The following is a 19395-nucleotide window of genomic DNA, read 5'->3' as shown; positions in this document are numbered from 1 at the left end:
GCCAGGGTTCTTTCAGACACCCTGTGGCTGAGCACAAAGGGCAGAAATGAAACTTCTGGGGCTTGAGGGGGTGGAGCAAGCACCCAGCTGTGCCCCTGGGGCAAGAGAACCATCTGCACACACAGCCAGGGTGCTGGCTTCCTACTTCCCTCCCACCTCCGCATTGAGAAGTGCGCATTCAATAATGCAACTTCTCATACTATTAATAATAATTGCCGACCACATACATAGCACTGAAATCTCACCACAACCATATGAAACGGGTATTGTTATTATTCTTCTTATTCTACAGATGAGGAAACTGGGGTCCAGAGAGGTTAAGTGATTTTTCCAATGACAAACAGCTTGTCGGTAATAAAGCCAACATTTGAACCCAGGCAGCAAGGTGTGAACCTGCACTTCTTACCATGGCTCTGTACTATCTCTAAGAAAAAGAGAATAAATCTCTAATTAAATCTCTAAGCCTGCACTGCCAGTCAGAATTTACACATTGTGTCTGACCAGCATAGGGCATGAAAATCTGGGGGGAGGAAAGTTCTTTCTCACAGAAGTGACCCTTGTGTGTAAAAATCAGAACTGAATAAATTCGAACCAGCAGAAATGCTTTATATAGAGGAGATGGCCTTCGAGACTGACACAAGACATTTGTCTTCCTTTACCATGTCCCTGTGTGCTACAGTGATGAGTGAATCCGTGGGTTGCTGCTGAACAAATATGCACTGGAGCACCTACGGATTGGTGTTAGAATAGCTTGGCCCCAGGTCAATTTCCCTTCTCAAAAATTTTCTGTTAAGGAGTTTGACCACACAGTGAGCTCAGAAAGCAAGGGTTGTGCCTGAAGCCCCCAGTGTACAGAAGGATAGAAAATAATTAAAAATCAGAATGTACTCTAATTCAAAATCAAAAGGCATCCCCATCTCTGCCCTTGTGAAAATTGTGTAAGCTAACAAATTAATAAGCCAGTTGCCCGCGGTGAAGTCTGCCCTTTGCCTGTGTAATCACCAAGAAATGAGAGTGACTTTGGTCCGTCCAATGGAGGAGCAAAAGATAATGATTTCCGGACATAAGTGAAGTCATTAAGGATGCAAGAACACTAATGCACTGGGTCCACAGTAGGAAGAGCCCAGTCTTTTGAGTCTGGGAGTGTCCAGCTCCCTGACAAGTAAGCAGAAAGCAGGTAAAAGTGATCTACCCTCCAGGCAGGGAAAGGAGAGGACTAACACTTATTGAACACTTGCTATGTGCCAGTCTCTGTGCCAGGCATTTTTTAATATATATGGTCTCATTTAATGCCAGATCAGTCCATGGGTTTTTCTACTTAGACAGGGTGATGCGTTCATGGTCCAGCCTTGACACACAGAATGATATAGGCATGACCACCATGACCATTGCCGTTATCCTGCCACGTGCAAATGACACACACAAGATAGTGTAAAAGCAAAAAGGAGGAGCGCCTGGGTGGCTCAGTCGGTTAAGCATCTGACTCTTGGTTTCTGCTCAAGCCATGATCTCACGGTTCATGAGTTCGAGCCCTGCAATGGGCTCTGCACTGACAGTGAGGAGCCTGCTTGGGACTCTCTCTCTCTCTCTGCCCCTCCCTTACTCTCTCTCTCTTTCTCTCTCAACACGTAAATTTAAAAACTTAAAAAAAACTCACTATCTTAACATTTTGGCTTGTAGACTTCCAATCTTTTTTCCATATAAATATTTTGTGTTCATTTGCCAACATGGGCTGATGCCACCTATGTTGTTGTTTTATGCCTGCTTTTTAACTCGGACATTTTCACATGCTCATTCAATATTCTTTCACGGTATCATTCTAGCAGTTACAGAGCAGGCAGTTGTAGGTACTTTCATCAGTACCCAACTGTAGGATATTTAGGTTACCTTCAAGTTCTCGCATTTTTAAACATTCTGACAAATATTCTTATGTATTGGTCACTGCAAAATTATCCAAGTTTTTAAAGGTAAATTTCTAGCATGAAAATTGCTGGGTACAAGGACATAGGCATTTTTTTAAAGTCCAGTTTATTGAGGCATTATTCACCTACAGCAGAACTGGGCCTTTTTGTGGGTACAGTTCTTTGAATTTTGACAAATGCATCAGTCACGTAACCATCACCGCAATGAACTTCTCTAACATTTATTAGCATTCTAAAGCTTTTGATGCATGTTATCAAATTGTCTGCTAGTAAAATTATACCTCTTCCCACCTACCATCAGCCTATGAAAGGTGAACATTGGGTATTATTCTTCAAAAAAAAATTTTTTTTAAGATTTTCCAGTTTGATAGGTGAATGTTTCCATCTCATTCCCTTACATTTCTTTGATTACAAATGAGGTTGCATATTTTTTCACATTTATGCTCTGTTTTTATGCCTTATGGTGTGACATCACATTTATATCCTTATATCCAGATTTTTTTGAAGTATTTATATCTGTAATCATTAACTTCAGTTTTCTTCAACACACCATCTTTGCCAAGTTACAACATTAAGGTTGGGCTGTCCTAGTGTTGTAAAATTGAGAACCTTGCACTTTCTTCTTTACTTTGGCACAATATGATTGAAATAAGCATGCCTTGCTTAATAAGTGGACTTAACTCACCTGTGGCACCTTGCTCAAAGGCTTTTGGAGAATGCGCCAGGCAAAGCATTTTTTTTTTTATTTTTTTAACTTTTATTTATTTTTGAGAGACAGAGCATGAATGGGGGAGGAGCAGAGAGAGAGGGAGACACAGAATCCAAAGCAGGCTCCAGGTTCTGCGTGGTCAGCACAGAACCCAACGCGGGACTCAAACCCATGAACCACGAGATCATGACCTGAGATGAAGTAGGACGCTTAACCGACTGCGCCACCCAGGCGCCCCACGCCAAAGCATTTTTAAAGCCCTCTCGCTCAGTATTCAGAATGTGTGTAGGGGCTCCTGGGTGGCGTAGTCAGTTAAGCATCTGACTTTTGATCTCGGCTCAGGTCAAGATCTCACAGTTTTTAAGTTCAAGCCCTGCATCAGGCTGTGTGCTGATGGCACAGAGCCTGCTTAGGATTGTGTCTCTCCTTCCCTCTGCCCCTACCCTGCTTTTATTTAAGTTTTTAAATAAACTTAAAAAAAAGAATTTGTATTAAAATTCCCAAGTTTTTTCAACAGTTTGGAGCATCAGTGAAACGCTAATACATTGGTTTTCTTAGAATAGGCCAAATTGTAAAATAAAGATGAAAACAAAACCTCAAACGCCACATTTCCATCATTTCTCTGGATTCCATTAGCCCTTGGCAAACACGTATGCTTACGTGAAGCTCAGTGATCCCAGTATGGTGTTCAAAAACTGACTCATTTCTTTAAAGAGAGTACAGAAATTTCTACCTTCAGTTTCCTAGGAGAGAAACTGATGTGAAAGGTAGAGTAAGAAAAAAGATGAAATGTACCGTATCAACCAGTTTTCCCCGAGCACACCCTGGACATGGGCGATTACACTAATGTGCTTCCTAGGGTATGGAAATAGCATATGTTCTCATCAAACCCTCCATCTGAGAAAGAGGATCTGCCCTGTTGGTGATAGCTTCCTCTCATGGACAGGATAATGCTATGTAAATTCCAGGATCCCTGGGCAGTCATCACCCTACTTAGTTACCGCATCAACATAACTGTACTTTCTTTCCCTTTATCCAGGACGTCTGCGTTAAGGCTTACCTCGCCCTTCGTCATCACACAAACCTGCTGATCATCCTCTTCTCCATGATGCTGATGACGGGAATGCCCCAGTTAACAAGCAAAGAAGACATTGAATATATTCGGGATGCCCTAACAGTGGGGAAAAATGAGGAGGATGCTAAGAAGTATTTTCTTGATCAGATCGAAGTGTGTAGAGACAAAGGATGGACCGTGCAGTTTAACTGGTTCCTGCATCTTGTTCTGGGCATCAAACAAGGGGAGAAACATTCAGCCTAATTCTTTGGGCTAGAATTAAAAACAAGTTAGTGTTCTAAAGCTTTAAGTCAGCATGTCCATCATTGAACTTGGACTGATGGACAGGACATTATGAAAGCTGGCACTTCAGAAATGCAGCTCTGTTGCTGGCTGAACCCTTTACTGGAGAAAAATACTGGCATGTCGGTTTGTTTAAATAATGTTCAGTTTTAGGCTTGTATGCAGGTTTGTTTTTCCTCATTTGCTTCAGTGATGTTGGAGAACATTCTAAGTTTAAACAAACTATTTCTTCATTGTGCCTGCTGGTTTGACTGTCTTATTATCGAGTGCCTCTGGAAATTGGGAATAATTGGTGACATCTCTTTTCATCTGCGTATACTCTCAATTTGGGTCATTCTTGTGCTCCTCAACCTCTTTAGAGAAAAAGACATAATCATTGTAACCTCTGTCTCATTCCCTAAAGGACACTTCCAAACATCCCCCTCCATGTCTGTAGATGATAGCGATTTGCTAAAAGCAAAGGAAGGCGAGTTGGTCTTTTCAGTGTCTTTTGTAATTAGGTTCTTGTACAGTGTACAGCTGAGATGCACAAACATACAATGGAAAATCTGAACCTTTGTGCCCTGGCACTTCTCTGCTGGTCTGCTTCAGGGTTACGAAGAGGAAGAACAGAGAGGAGACCATTCATCTCAACTCTGCCCAAGAGCAGATTGCCAATTCCAGCCACTACAGCCTTCTCCAGCATGGAAACAGGAAGAAACTAAAGGGACTCATTTTTCACCTTTACATCCTCCTCCCTGCCTCACTTCTTCCTTAACTGTTACCCTCCCACAACTCTTTACCCAAGTTGTGAAGTCCTCAAGAATGCATCTACCCTAGAATTCAAAACTTAGTTGAAAAGCAATTTCTCCCCTAGGGTTACTGGAATTTTATGTACTTATTTGTAAAAATGTTTGGTGGAGTTTTTTTTTTTTTAAGTATATTATTAAAGAGGACATTCTAGGAAATATGGATTTGTTTTCACACGCCTTAATTTTACATTTTGGTCTAAGAATTTTTATTCTTTTTTTTAATGGAAGAAGGTATTTGGTATCTGAACAGTATTTCATATTAGGAAGAACACTACTTGCCCTGTTCATCTCTCAGTTTAAAGGACTTTTAAACTCTGACACATTCTTCAGATTTCCTAAAAATTGAAATGGTTTCTTTAAAAACCATGTTCATCTCCTAAATAGCTTGCTATTTGTTGGAAGTGTTGTTTAACCTTAGAGAAAGATCGTTAAATTATTTATAAAATATTTCTAAATTACCTATAGTTGATACTTTACCTAGAAATAACTGTCAACCATGTCTATGTTTAAACACAATCAGATATAAATAGGTATTTAAGTTAAAATTTTTCTAAATAGATACCTTTGGTGTAGTCTGAACATTTTTTTTTTGTATATGCAAAAAGCCTTTGAAGGTATGGGTAACACTGCTTCCTTGCCAGCTGAGCCTTTCCCCTGCTTCATAAGGTGTCTAGAAAGAACTCTTCCTTGACAGCTCGTTCTTTCAAAACTACCCCATCCCCCGGTACAGAAGACCATGCCCTGCAACGCATTAATGAATGCATTGATGGAAGGTAGATGTTGTATGACATTTTTACAACTATTCCCCACCATTCTTCTGAACAAGAACAGGAAGGATGATGCTTTCCAATTGAGAAGATGTAGTCATTATTCTTATAAAAAATAGCTGAGCTGGCCCTTGCACAGATTCTGCTTTTTATTTGAATTGCTGAAATAATCGTCTTGATAGAAGAGTTAGAGGAATGTATTTATATTTAGCTTGCTGGCACATGGGCATACCTATTTTCAGATGGACAAGTTCTTTTGTTATGCTGACACACATCACATTGGGCCTGATTCTTCTGTATTTCAGTGAAGGTAGAACTTTAACTCTTTAGACTTAGAGACAAAAATTACTTTTGTGTGCCTCTTCCATTCATTATTTACAGTGAATCACATGACCCACAGCTTTTAGACCTTTGAAAACATTCTAGAGTTCAGGTCATCTCCTCCTGGGAGGAGATTTGGGGGAACTACCCACAACTCTGTCTTCACTGCCAGATGAAAACAGAGATTACAGGTCAGATGATTTGGGTAAAAGCAGCTTTCATGTATGTCCAGGACTGGATACATGATTTGCAGAGCCCAGTACAAAATGAAAATGTGGGGCCTGCCATTCAAAAATTATTAAGAAGTTCAAGAGAGCAACAGCAGAGCATGAAACCAAGCACAGGAACTTCTGACCATGAGTCACTGCACAGGTCACAAGCCTGTGAAGCTGGCGCTGTACAGATCTGAATAATGGCTTTGATGCTCAATTTTGCATTTGGACTCCATCTGTATGAGTTCAGATAAAGTGCCCAGATCGAAATGCTGTTTATGTTCTAATTAAAATATCTCATTTCTGTGGCTGTACATTTGGACATAAAACACTGGCCCATTGATTTAGGACTGGAACAATGGCCACTAAAAGGAGAGCAAAGCAGATGTTCGAGACCTAGCCCCATATGATCCCATTTAACTACCTTTAGTGAAAGTATGAGGGAGTGGAGACCTCGTAGATAAAATATAGAAATTCCTAGAGAAGACTCTTGACTTTTAAAAAGGTAACTTTATTAACTATATATATTTATAGGAGATGAATCATTTTTTAAAGAAAGACCAGAAGGGCGCCTGGGTGGCTCAGTCAGTTGGGCATCCAACTTCGGCCCAATTCATGATCTTGCGGTTTGTGAGTTTGAGTCCCGCGTTGGGCTCTGTGCTGACAGCTCAGAGCTTGGAGCCTGCTTCAGATTCTGTGTCTTTCTCTCTCTGCCCCTCCCCCACTTGTGCTCTGTCTCCCTCTGTCCCTCAAAAATAAATAAACGTAAAAAAAAATTAAAGAAAGGTTAGATATGGGAATTCTGTGGGATAATTTGGAGGCTGGGAATCCTAGGTAAATGGAAATTATTTTTTTGATATGGGCCAAAAAATAATTTAGAAAGTATATTTCTGGAGCAAGTTCTGGCGTTTGGCAAACCAGGCTCTATTTGCCATGGCTATGAAATAAATTGTCAGTTATATTTTACAACATGAAGAAAAAAGTTTTTGGATTTTTAAGGACTCTGCCATCTTATATCTGTTTTACCCAACCTAATAATTCTGGTCAATTAATCTGGTTCTTATCTGTGTGCTTGTCTGCATATTTGCAAGGACTCATATTTAGGACAGATGCCAGGGGAGCCTAAAGCACACACCTTGGCAAAGGCGCTCATTCAGAAAGTCAAGAGATATTTCCTCTTCTGGACAGTCCAGCTCTCCCCACTTGTATTTGCATTTCAATTACAATCATTGAATGTAAATTCAAATTAAAGAATCGACGCCTTGTATTCTCTGTACGAGTCTTTTAATGTCTGAAAGTCCAGATATTCCTGAAAGTCAGATTCCTCAACAAATCTTTATGGGGTATGGTGCCTGGCTGGGCTCAGTCAGTCTGACTCCTGACACGGGCTCAGGTCATGATCTCACAGTTCGAGTTCAAGCCCCGCATTGGGCTCTGTGCAGATAGCATGGAGCCTGCTTGGGATTTTCTCTCTGCCCTTCTCCCCCTTGCTGTCTCTCTCTCTCTCTCTCTCTCTCTCTCTCTCTCTCTCTCAGAATAAATAAATAAACATTAAAAAAAGAAGAAAGAAAAAAAAATCTTTATGGAGTGCCCCCTGCCCTACTAGACTGTGTGCTGAGGACTGGGGATTAGAATGTGGAACAAAATCGACCCAGCCTCAGTCCTTAAAGGGTTTATAGTTTGCTGGCAATAGCAGACACCTCATAATGGTTGTGTCTTGTGGGTCAAATTGTGTCCTCCCAAAAAGATGAAGTCCTCACCCTTGGTCCCTGTAAATGTAATTTTATTTGAATTAGGTTCTATAGATGTAATAGAGTTAAGGTGAGGTCATGATGGTGAGCCCTGATTCAATATGTCTGGCATACTCAAAAGGAAAAAGAATGTGATAGAGGTAGAGATTATAGTGTCTACCAGCCAACGGACACCTGAGGTACCAGATGCCAGAAGAAGCAAGGAAGGGTCCCACCCTAGAAGCTTGTAAGGGAGCATGGCCCTGCCAACACTTGCAGATGTCTAGCCTCTAGAACTGTGAAAGAATAAATTTCTACTGTTTTGAGTCCCCCAGTGTGTGATATTTTGTTATGACATCCCTAGGAAATTAATAGAGTGTCGACCATCATCAGTTTTGTGGGGGTTTCTTTTTGGAGGAGCAGAAGAGTTTATGTAAGTAAACCTGTTTGATGCTTTCTACTGTTACCAAAAAGACTTAACTGAGTGCAAAATATGTGACAAAGTGCTAATATACTTAATATATAAAAAGCTGTAATAATTCAATAAGTAAAAAATGAATACCTTATCAAAAAATGTTGAATTCACCAAAAAAATACATGTGGCCAATAACCATATCACAAGAACCCCAAATCACTGCTGATGAAGCAAATGCAAATTAAGATAATTTAAGTGTCTTTTCACCATCAGATTAGGAAAGATTGGTAATACTGAGAGTTGGTGATAATTTGGAAGAAAGAATACTCTAGCACACTGTTGAAAACAGAGCAAGTTGATAAAATTTATGCATGGCATTTTGTCACATTTTATCAAAATTAAGAAGATATTGGGGTGGCTCAGTCTGTTGAGCATCTGACTTTTTTTTTTTTTTTTTGGAGACAGAGAGAGAGCACACAAACGGGATAGGGTCAGAGAGAAGTAGAGACAGAATTCCAAGCAGGCTCTGCAACATCAGTGAGAGCCCGCTGCAGGGCTTGAACTCACAAACTGTGAGATCATGACCTGAGCCCAGATCAAGAGTTGGACGCTTAACCGACTGCACCACCCAGGCACCCCAAGCATCTGACTCTTGATATCAGCTCACGTCGTGATCTTTCAATCATGATCTAGATGCTCCATGCCGAGTGTGGAGCCTGCTTGGGATTCTCTCTCTCTCTCTCTCTCTCTCTCTCTCTCTCTCTCTCTCTCTCGCTCATCTCCTCCCCGACTCACACACAGGAGAGTGAGCTGGGTATGGGCAAAGACAGCGGGGAGCCCGATGTGGGGCCTGATCTCAGGAACTATGAGATCACGACCTAAGCTGAAATCAAGAGTAAGAGGGTTAACTGACTGAGCCACCCAGGAGCCCCAATAAATCAACTTAAAAAAACAACAGAAAAGGAGGATATCTATTCTCCTACCCAGCAAGTTCACATCCAAGAATTTATCCTTTAGAAACTATCGGACAAGTGTGCAAAGATTTACAGACAAAACCAGTTACCAATATTCTTTATAATACAACCCAAAATTGGAAATGGCCTAACAGTCCCTCAATAGGGGATTGGTTAATTAAATCACATTCATACAATGGAGTACAATGAAACCCCTGAAAAGATAAGGTAGATGAAAATGTATTAACATCCACGTAGATCTATGACATAATTGAGTGAAACAAGGTGGTTACCAGGTCAGTGTTGCAGTACAGTCATATTCAAGTAAAAATGTAAGCTTATAGCAACATTAAAAGGCTGGGAGAATATATTCACACCAAACTGTCAATTGTGATTTTTTTTACCCTACATTTATTTTTTTTTTTCTCTCGGGTTTTGGGAAACTTGATGCTATATTTTTGAATTTTTTAAAAAGGGAAAAATAGTATTTTAATTTTGGGAAAACAATACAGTCTACACGATAATCATATCCTTTAGCTTACATCAAGCCTCACTAAAAGCTCAGAAAATTTTGTTTCTCTAAGGGAAAAAAATCCCATGAAGTCAGCAGTTGTCAAGGAGTGACGGCCAAGCTGTTGTCAGAACTTTCTGGCATACAAATGACCGTGTCAAAGTTTCCTGTCTTACTCAACCCTACCTGATTGTGATCTTTGGTACACTAATGCCAGCCTGATCCATCCCCTAAAATGATAATGCTTTTAGAGAAGAGAGGCCTCCAAGGATGCTGTTTAGTCAGTAAGGGATGCCTTGCCCGGGCCAGCTCTTGTCAGCTCTGCAAATCTTCTACACTGAGCTCTCTAGCTCACACATGACGTCCCCCTTGGAGGTGCAAAGCACCTCATTTTCACTTCTCGGGGAGTGCCAGAATTTTTTCTATGCATTCACTCATTAGTACAAATTAAATCTCACTGCCTGTGGCTTTGGTATGATGTTTTCCTTCTGGGAGCTGGGCTCTGAGTCTGGGTTTATAATGCACCAGTCATTCCATTTGGAGGATGTGATGGAGACAGGGACGTAAAAAGGAACATAGAATTTACCTGCAGCCCCTCTGTATCTCGTAGTGGGTGGCCAGTCCTCTGACAAGTTTTATACACAGAGAATCAAACTCAGAATTCTTCTGATTACACTTAAGTGTTAAAATGGGTCCCTATTCTCTTCAGAGATGTGCCCACCATGACCCCCACCATTTCCAGCCACATGCAGGGTTGTGGCTGAACAGAACCTCCCATTACCAGATGTATATGGCAGCCAAAGCGATACTGGTCCCTAGCACCCCCACCCCATGCCTTTCTTTGTATCATCGCCAAACACCTGTTCTACAAAATTACCAGGGCCTCCACTGGGAAAATCCTGTGGCCACAAACCACTGCCAAATCCCTGAGTTCTCCCTGGCTCTCTTTTCCCAATCCATGGCTCTAGAAACCAGAAGAGACAATTTCTCCGTATTTTTAATTTTTTTTAATGTTTATTTATTTATTTAGAGAGAGGGGAGGAGAGAGAGGCAGGGAAGGGCAGGGGTGGGGAGGGAGAGGGAGAAGAAGAGGGAGAGGGGGTGGGAGAGAGAATCCAAGCAGGCTCCACACTGTCAGCATGGAGCCTGATGCAGGGCTCAAACTCATGAACTGTGAGATCATGACCTGAGCTGAAATCAAGAGTCAGCCGCTTAACTGACTGAGCCACCCCAGTGCCCCACTAATTTCTCAATTTTGAAGCAACCCCTTGCTTAGGCAGTAATTGTTTATCATGGCAAAGCACATTCTGTAGGTTTTCAACTGGTAGATGAGTTTGACTCCTTTAACCTATACAGATTTAAAGGAGTCTGAGACTTGAGATACCCTAGTGGAAAGCCAGGGTGAGTGTGTGTGGCTGTGGATGCAGAGTGGACCATAAGCCAGTAACTGGGGGATAATCCACTTTAAAGTCAGCCAGATGCCACAGTAGCAGTTCAGAGTAGGTGAGGCAGGAAAGAGGGTAGATCAGTGGCTCTGGCATTTGATCATTCCAAATTCACTACAAACTGTCCACCTGAAAGAGTTGTCTAATCTTGCTAAGCTTCAGCTCTCTCCTCCATAAACTGGGTAGAGAGTGGTACCTCTTTCACAGAACTGCTGTGCAGATTAAATGAAATCGTGAAAGTGAGGGGTGTCTGGGCGGCTCAATCAGTTAAGTGACTGACTTTGGCTCAGGTCATGATCTCGCAGTTCATGAGTTAGAGCCCACATCAGGCTCTGTGCTGACAGCTCAGAGCCTGGAGCCTGCTTCAGATTCTGTGTCTCCCTCTCTCTTTGTCCCTCCCCTGTTCTCGCTCTGTTTGTCTCTCTCTCTCTCTCTCTCAAAAATAAACAAACATTAAAAAAATGTTTTTAAATAAATAATGAAAGTGAAGCACTAACTGGAATGTCTGGAGTCTTTGCTCAATAAACAAAAGCCATCGTTTCCGTGCTCCTTTTCAAGGAAGGCTGAAGAATCTCAAGAAATCAAAAGTTCTAAGGCATCATCCTTGGAATGACTTCTAGAAGTAAATGATGGAAATCTTAATGACTTTATAAATATGACATCCTCCCAGTATGACTTCAAAGGAGAAATAATTTCCACTCTATGTCAACATCAGATACCAAGGAAATCTTTTAAACAACATCCTTCTCTGACCAGTTAATCTAATCAGTGTACATTATCCGTGGGTTCTGTCTGGGCCTAAAGAAAGTTAGAGGGCCTGGAACCAATTGACAAGGCCATTAACTCCTATTCACTTTCCCCCTCCCCGTGAACTTTATGGAAAGTTAATTTATATAAAATACAATTCAGCCATTTAAATGTATCGTGTGATAAGTTTGACACACGTCACACCCATATATCCATCTGTCACCACAGCCAAGATCCAGCACGGCCCCATCACCAAAAAGCTCCCTCAGGCCTGCATGTAGTAAATTTCTTCCCATGTCTTCACTGAAATGCTGTGACTATAGTTTTGCCTTTTCTAGAACTGCATATAAATGGAATCATGCAATATGTGGTCTTTTGTTCACATAGTATGATATTTTGGAGATTCATCTAGATTGCCTAAATAAAATATAATTTAGGGAGGTTCATTTGCTGGACAGGTTTGCTATGGTTCACTGTAGAGTCAAATGCCAACTTTCACTTTTGTCTGCTGTCTGTGACAATGCATGCCCATGGCTCCTGTTCTGTCTTAGATTATTGAGAAAGACCCATTATTACTCTTACCTTGTTGTTTATATAAGATAATAGATGACAAGGAGCTTTCATTTCCTCTGGTTTTGAAATAGTGCAGAGGTCGATTGTAATACTCCCCACTGCTGCCGAAGGGCAAGCAACTAGCAGTGCCAACAGACAGACAAACACAGGAACCCCTGAAGTCATCAGAGAATCTAGAAAAGAGACCTTCTAGAGCAGCGTGTCTCCTAACGTGCACATAAATCACTAGGGATACATATTCTGATTCCATAGTGTAGGACAGGGCCTGGGGTTCTGTCTCTCCAACAAGCTTCCAGGGGAAGCCGATACTTCTGGTCCCCAAACCACACTTTGCATAACAAGGTTCTATAAGACACAGAGGCAGATTCTGTGGGTTGGTAGGGAATGTCAAAGCAATAAGAAGGCTGAAAATATGTACCAATCTGCACCTGAGAAATACTACCCAAAGACATGAATTTTCATCAATCCATATATGTGTATGTATATATCATCTTTGTTTTTTCTAATGGCATCTCAATGTTCTCATCTGTAAAATGGGAATTAAACTATCTGTGGTAGGTAGACCTCCAGTATGGTCCCCTATGATCTCTGACTCCTGATGTTACACCCCTGTGGGATTCTTTCCCCATGAGTATGAACTGGGTCTAGTGAGTTGCTTCTAACAAATAAAATATAGCAAAGATGATGCAACATCACTTTCAAGATTGGGTTCTAAAAGCCTATGAGTTTCATCATACTGGCATTTCTAGCTTGCTCTTTCCCACCTTTTCAGTTTGATGAAGCCACCCACCATGTTGTGAGCCATTCTCTGGAGAGATCTACATGGCAAGGAATCCAGGGAGGCCTCTGGCCCACGGTAAGAAACGGAGTGAATTCTGCCACCAACCACATAAATGAGCTGGGAAAAGTGTCTTTTCAAGTCAAGTCTTGTGAGAGATCCAGAGCCAGAGGACTCAGCTAAGCCATGCCTGGATTCCTGATACGGAGGCCATGAGATAATAAATGTTTCGGTTTTAAGCCACAAAGTTTTAGAGTAATTTATTGTGTAGCAATAGATAACTAATAGATTTCAGAATTGTTTTAAGGATTAAAAAAGACAAAAGAATTAATATATGTGAATGAACTTAGCACAGTGCCTGGCACAGAGTAGCTGCTTGGCAATGCTAGTTGAATCTAAAAACAGCAGAGTCATAAACATCACCAGGATTTGTAAACAGCAGCTGCATCCACTAATCCAAGAACAATCCATGTGTATAAAGTCTGTTACTTTCAGCCTTGTTGGGGAACCTGTAGACCAAAAAGTTTGACATATACATATAAATACAAAGACATAACTAATACCCATGCATGTTTTACATACATATGTAGATATCTCACTTTTTAAACATAAGCTTGTTTTTTCATGGATCTTAGAGCTGTGCTCAAGTACCCTAGCAAGGAGGAAGAAGAGGAAGAGGAGGAGGAGGAGGAGGAAGAGGGGGAGAGGGAGAAGGAGGAAGAGGGGGAGGAAGAGGGGGGAGGAGGGAGCAGAGGGGGAGGGGAAGGAGGAGGGGGAAGGAGGAGCAGAGGGGGAGGGGAGAGGAGGAGGGAAGAGGAGGAGGAAAGAAGGGGAGCTCCCACTGAACTATGTTTTATAAAGTGGCATTCCCACATTTTTCTTCTCATTCTCTCCCTCCTACCTTCCAGTTTATTCAAAGATACAAGTTCAACAGCAATCATCAAACCAAATGGAAACTCTAAGAAGGGAAGTCAGTCCAGGCTGGGAGCTGCCACTCTCTTACCAGCCATTATGGCCCTTCACTGAAACTGCACTTTCAAATTGGTTCAGTATCACCAAAATCTACATGAAAATCACTGATAAACATGTAAGAGCATTTCAAAGTGAGACCAAGTCCATCATATCTATCAGAACTTTATTCAGCATCCGCTGTGTGCCTGGCATTCCGCCCTCCTGGGATCACCCAGGAAACAAAAATAAGTCAAGCACCATCTGGTGGACGGAGCAGGCACAGTCACACTTGACTGTCAGGAAAACCCGTGAGGGAGCATCATAACCAATGGCCACCTGCTCTGTTATAGGCTTGGGAGCAAAGATGAGGATGCAAAGATGACCTCTTAACTAGAGAGGCAAGGCAGGCTGTGACGTGTTGTATTAGGGGTAAATGTAAAGAGTGGAGAAAATAGAAAGGCGCCAAAAATTAATTCTGACTAAGGGACCAGAAAAGGCTTTCTAATGAAGGGAACATTTGAGTGTGGTTTTGAGGAATAAATAGGATCTCACCATGTGGGTAAAAGCATTCCAGATGGGGTGAGGGTAGGAGCAGCAGAGACAAAAAGTGAGGTGTAAAAATGTAAGGTACGTCAAGAAATGCTAGCTACAGCACCACAACGGAAGTGTCAGCTGGATGGCAAGAGAGTGGGAAGCAAAGGCTAAAATGGGGGAAGATCATAAAAAGCCTTGAAACCAAAAAGAGGTTGGATTTATGACATACATTCTGCATGTAATAGGAAAGCATGATTACCTTTTAAGGACAAGAGCAATCCGGCCATTCATTAGCCAGCACGCTTTAGGTTGCTAGTGACTGAAACCCAATTCAAATTGGCTTCAGTGAAACAGAATGTATTGGTTCACTCAACTGGAAAGAAAAGAGGTACATCTGGCTTCAGGCTCAGCTGGTGCCAAAGAATAAATGATATCATCTCTCAGCACTACCTTCCCCTTCTTGACTCCTTTCTCAAGGGGATTCTCTCCACGCTGTAGCAAAGTTACTCATCAACAGCTTATGATTTACATCCCAGCGGCTTAGGGCCTTCTGTGAGACAAGAGGGTTTCTCTTCAAGAGTCTGGTGGCTGAAACTTACTGGATAATCTAGATCACCCATTACCATCATAAATGCCGGGGCCAGGGCAATGTAGTGCCCATGCATCAGCCCAACCCAAACTCTATTCACTGAAGGGGGAGTGAGTCCTCAACAGAAAATCCAAGTGCTGTTTTCAAAAGAAACAGAAATGGGTGCAAATCTGGGGAAAAAAAAAACTGTGCAAAATAAAAAAAGGAATTCTAGAGACAGTCTTTGGGGGCCAATGAGGTAGAGGTGTTCCCCCAGAAGCCAGAAAGGCCCTGCAGTAGGCTAGTCAAGAGATCAAATGGTGTGAACCAGGACAGGCATCACAGGCATGACATGAACACAGCAGTTGTTCATAACCTCACAAAGAATATTTAAGGGTCAAGGGAGAAAAGTTTTAAGAAGTGTGGAAATCTTAGGTGTCATCAATGGGGTCCTGTGACACAAAGACAAAACTTAGATTTCATCATGTTTCTACCCATGTGAAATAAGTTCAGGTGACCCTGGCATGTTACATGGCTTATGTGCTGTGAGCACAAACACAGGCTAAGACAGCTTGGGTTGAAGTTAGACAAACGGCATACATACAAATCTACTGGAAAAAAAAAACTCATTCTCATTACCTAGGGACTCATATTTTTCTTCAGTTTGCCTTAAAAATAAAATAAATATCTAATTTCATTACAAGGGCCATAAAAATCCTTAGGCATATATGTCATATTAGTACTTTCTTATGTATATTCCAAATACAATGCATAAGAGAAGAGCCCAGGGAAGGAGTTCAGAACATGCCACTCCAAAGATACCACTTTGGCTTATTGTTTATTTGGAACCGAAAGCACTTAAGAAACAGCAGATGCATGAATGCTCTGGCCTCCCCTTTTCTATACAAGCTTCCATGAGAGAGGTGCCCTCTTTATATCAGGAAGAGAAGCACATCCTTATCACCAGAGACTTGGAATCATCACCGAAATGGACCTCTACAAATATACTAAAATAACTCATCTTCCACTAGCTTCCCTCACCGATATATCTTTTAGGAACTGCCCTACAATTTACTGCCCCCAACCCAAACCCCTTTGCCTTGTCATTTGTTCCCAAATGTATCATAATTTCCCTTTAAAAAAATTTTTTTTAATGTTTTATTTATTTTAAGAGAGAGAGAGAGTAGAACATGAGCAAGGGAGGGGCAGAGATAGAGGGGGAGAGAGAGAATTGCAAGCAGGCTCTGCGCCATCAGAGAAGAGCCCAATGTGGGGCTTGAAATCACAAGCCATGAGATCACGACCTGAGCCAAAATCAAGAGTCAGATGCTTAACTGACTGAGCCACCCCGGTGCCCCTGATCTCCTTATCTAAAAGGTATAAAAGCTTTCTGTTCTGGTCACTTCTTTGGGTCCTCATTCTCTTGTGAAGCCCTCCATGTACATGAAAAAAAAATTAATAAAATGTGTATGCATTTCACCTGTTAATCTGCTTATATCATTTTAATTCCAGGCCCAGCTGGAGACACTCAGAGGACAGAGAATTTTTTTCCTCCCTTACACAGGAATCTAAATACTCTTTTCATTAAGAAAGTGCTAGTGGCAGAATGGGGATGGGGAAAGAACACTGTGCCGGAGGTGGGGAGTCCAGGCTCCACTCCAGGGCAAACCAATCAGCCTCCCTGGGCAACAAGATTCTCATCTAGACAAAGAGGTAGAGCTGGACTCTGCATAGGGTTCCTTCCATATCTACTATTTGGTGTTTTTGTACCAAAAAGTCCCTCTCTGCCCAGAGCTCTCCCTCCCAGGGACAATCCTGAATCTCCTCAATTCTAGTCCCTGTCTGGTCAGCCTGCTCGGTGTCAGTTCTATAAAAAGCCTCCCTGACACTCCCACCAGAACCCATCACATGAGTGTGAAGCAGCATTTCTGTGCAGATCACCCAACCACACCCAGTGTGAAGAGTGTGACTAAAGCCACACACCCACCTCTTAAATGGCCAGTGTGGGAGGTCAGCATCCTTGTGATACTGCCAAAAGGACATCTACCACAGCACCCAGGCAGTCAGAAATGACAAGACCAAAAACCCGCACCCCCAGACCATGGAAAGAAATGTGGTAAATGCTGATTCTAGCAAAGCTGGGTGTTCTATGACAGGCCTTTTAATTGGAAGTAACAGAAAACCACTCTAACTTAGGAACGAGGTGGGGTTTATTTTAAGGATATAAATCTGTCTCATAAAACCTTGGATCAAGAAGTATATCCAAGCTTCCCAAAGAAACAGGAACTGAAAAACATCAAAAGTCTTTCCAATCTCTCTCCTTCCCTCCCTCCCTCTGCCTTACCTTTCTCCTCTGTGTGCTTGACTGTCTCTCTCTCCCTGCGTATCCCCCTCTCCTCGCCGGGGTGGAGCAGGTCGCTAAATGGCCACGTCTCAGCCCCCCTCTCGTAGGAACATCTAATTTAAACCTCCAGCATCTTCATGTTCCAATTAAACCACACTGAAGGTTATGATTGGCTCAGCTTGTCCACCTCTAGGCCAATCAGTTGTGATCAGGGAGGCGGGGCCACTTGGTGAAAACATGGCTGCCAGGACCCACCCCTCCCCCCCCCCCCCACCACCACGCTGGAAACAGGGGCAGGGTAACACACAAATGTCTGAAGGTCTTTGGCCATGAAAGGTAATATGTAGGTGTAGAAACACTTCGGCCAAGTTTTCTGTGATTTTTCTTGCTTGAATATTTCTTTACATATTAAATATACAGAAAGACATTCTATGGTATTAACATTTTCTACATGGTCTAATGTACATAAGATCTAACTGGTAAGACACAGCTGCTGAATCTGAACATTACTATCATTTATTAGTAACCATCATAATAACAGGGAAGAAAAGCAATTCAAGCAACTGGAGTTAATCTTCCCTATCTTTCACCCCACAGATGAACCCAGGTCACTTAATTCTCCCCAGCTGAGTATGCAGCTGACATTTAGTGAAGGAAGCATAAAAATGATTTCTGGCTATGTAGGTGTGTTTCATGAAAACACTCTTCTTCAGCAGCTCCTGACTTCAAATGAGAACTCCAAGCATTCGCAGGCACGTTTAGTGCTTAATACATTTAAGAAAACAGAATAGAAGTTATATGGTTTCCCTGGAAACCTTTTTCTAAAGAACCTTGAACATGCACCTTCTCAAGAAGCAGGTGCTGCTGCCTGGGGATTCTTTCCTGCCGGCTGCCCCCTGCTATTCATTAAAAGGTCAAGGTGAGGGCTCTTCAGCTCTATGAGCAATGGTTGGGCTTATTTTGCTTACAGTTATTTAGTATCAAGTCTCTCTTTACTACCTGGTTCTATTAGAAAAATATGCCCAGGTGGCTTTTGGCATATTTTTAAAGCATTTGCAAGCATTAGCTTATCAAAGGGAAATGGAGAAAGTCCCATAGTGTGTATCAGAATGAGTGATGTATCAGTCCCAGGGCCTTTATCAATAGCTGTGACCTTTTAGAGTTTTGGGGTAAGGTTACCAAAAAAAAAGAACAATCAGGCTTGAAGAATTTTAGGAAATTACTAATACCTCGATTCCCAAAGAGCCATGGGAGCTAGGTTGAGCATGATTCCTGCCTAGCTTAAAGGGATATATTATAAGCCACCAGCTTATATAAGTAACCCTTTCTTCCACTGCAACATTTCACCATCCTCCTGTTTCCTCCCCCTCCCATCTCCATAACAACCAGGGCTGTTATCAGAAAGAAATCAGCCTGCCTCTTTGACTTTTGTCTCTAATTTAGGGATGCTTATCTTGGGAGGTCTACTTTATTTCTTCCTTGGAAACCCTTAACATTTTAAGGCATCAGTTCAATATCTGGGTTTCAAGATCCTCCCCCATGTCCAACATCAATAGAGCAGATGAAAATCAAACAAATCACACCAGGAAAGGGGTATCATTCTAAGATATGGAAGAGACTGCATGAATCTATTTAATAGATCAGGACAGGCAGTGCAATTATAACATTGGCCAGTCTTGTATAGGCAAGAGGAAAAAATATTAGCTAGAACAGCACCTACTCTGGACTCCCTGGCAAGGCCTCCAAAACAGCGCCATTTCCACTTGA

General features: G+C 41.9%; 1 protein-coding gene and 1 long non-coding RNA gene across 4 annotated transcripts in view; one reads left to right on the top strand and one right to left on the bottom strand.

Annotated features, from left to right (window-relative positions):
* Nucleotides 1–4933, top strand: part of PIK3CG (phosphatidylinositol-4,5-bisphosphate 3-kinase catalytic subunit gamma) — a 33799-nt gene extending 28866 nt beyond the window's left edge. Inside the window, exon 11 of the mRNA XM_043588610.1 lies at nucleotides 3671–4933. Within this exon, the coding sequence (XP_043444545.1) occupies nucleotides 3671–3949 (279 nt within the window). The 3' untranslated portion in view covers nucleotides 3950–4933. The remainder of the gene's footprint in view (nucleotides 1–3670) is intronic.
* LOC122487753 overlaps nucleotides 1–19395 on the bottom strand; it is a 124985-nt gene that overhangs the window by 11885 nt on the left and 93705 nt on the right. The window contains exon 1 of one of the 3 annotated variants that reach the window (XR_006298459.1): nucleotides 17629–17815. The exons of the other annotated variants lie outside the window; for them this stretch is intronic. This is a non-coding gene — a long non-coding RNA (uncharacterized LOC122487753). Of the gene's footprint in view, nucleotides 1–17628; nucleotides 17816–19395 lie in introns of those variants that run through there. 3 annotated transcript variants of the gene reach the window in all.

Source organism: Prionailurus bengalensis, chromosome A2 (assembly GCF_016509475.1).
Source record: "Prionailurus bengalensis isolate Pbe53 chromosome A2, Fcat_Pben_1.1_paternal_pri, whole genome shotgun sequence".
In the NCBI taxonomy this organism is placed as follows: domain Eukaryota; kingdom Metazoa; phylum Chordata; class Mammalia; order Carnivora; family Felidae; genus Prionailurus; species Prionailurus bengalensis.
This window is presented reverse-complemented; position numbering and strand designations above follow the sequence as displayed.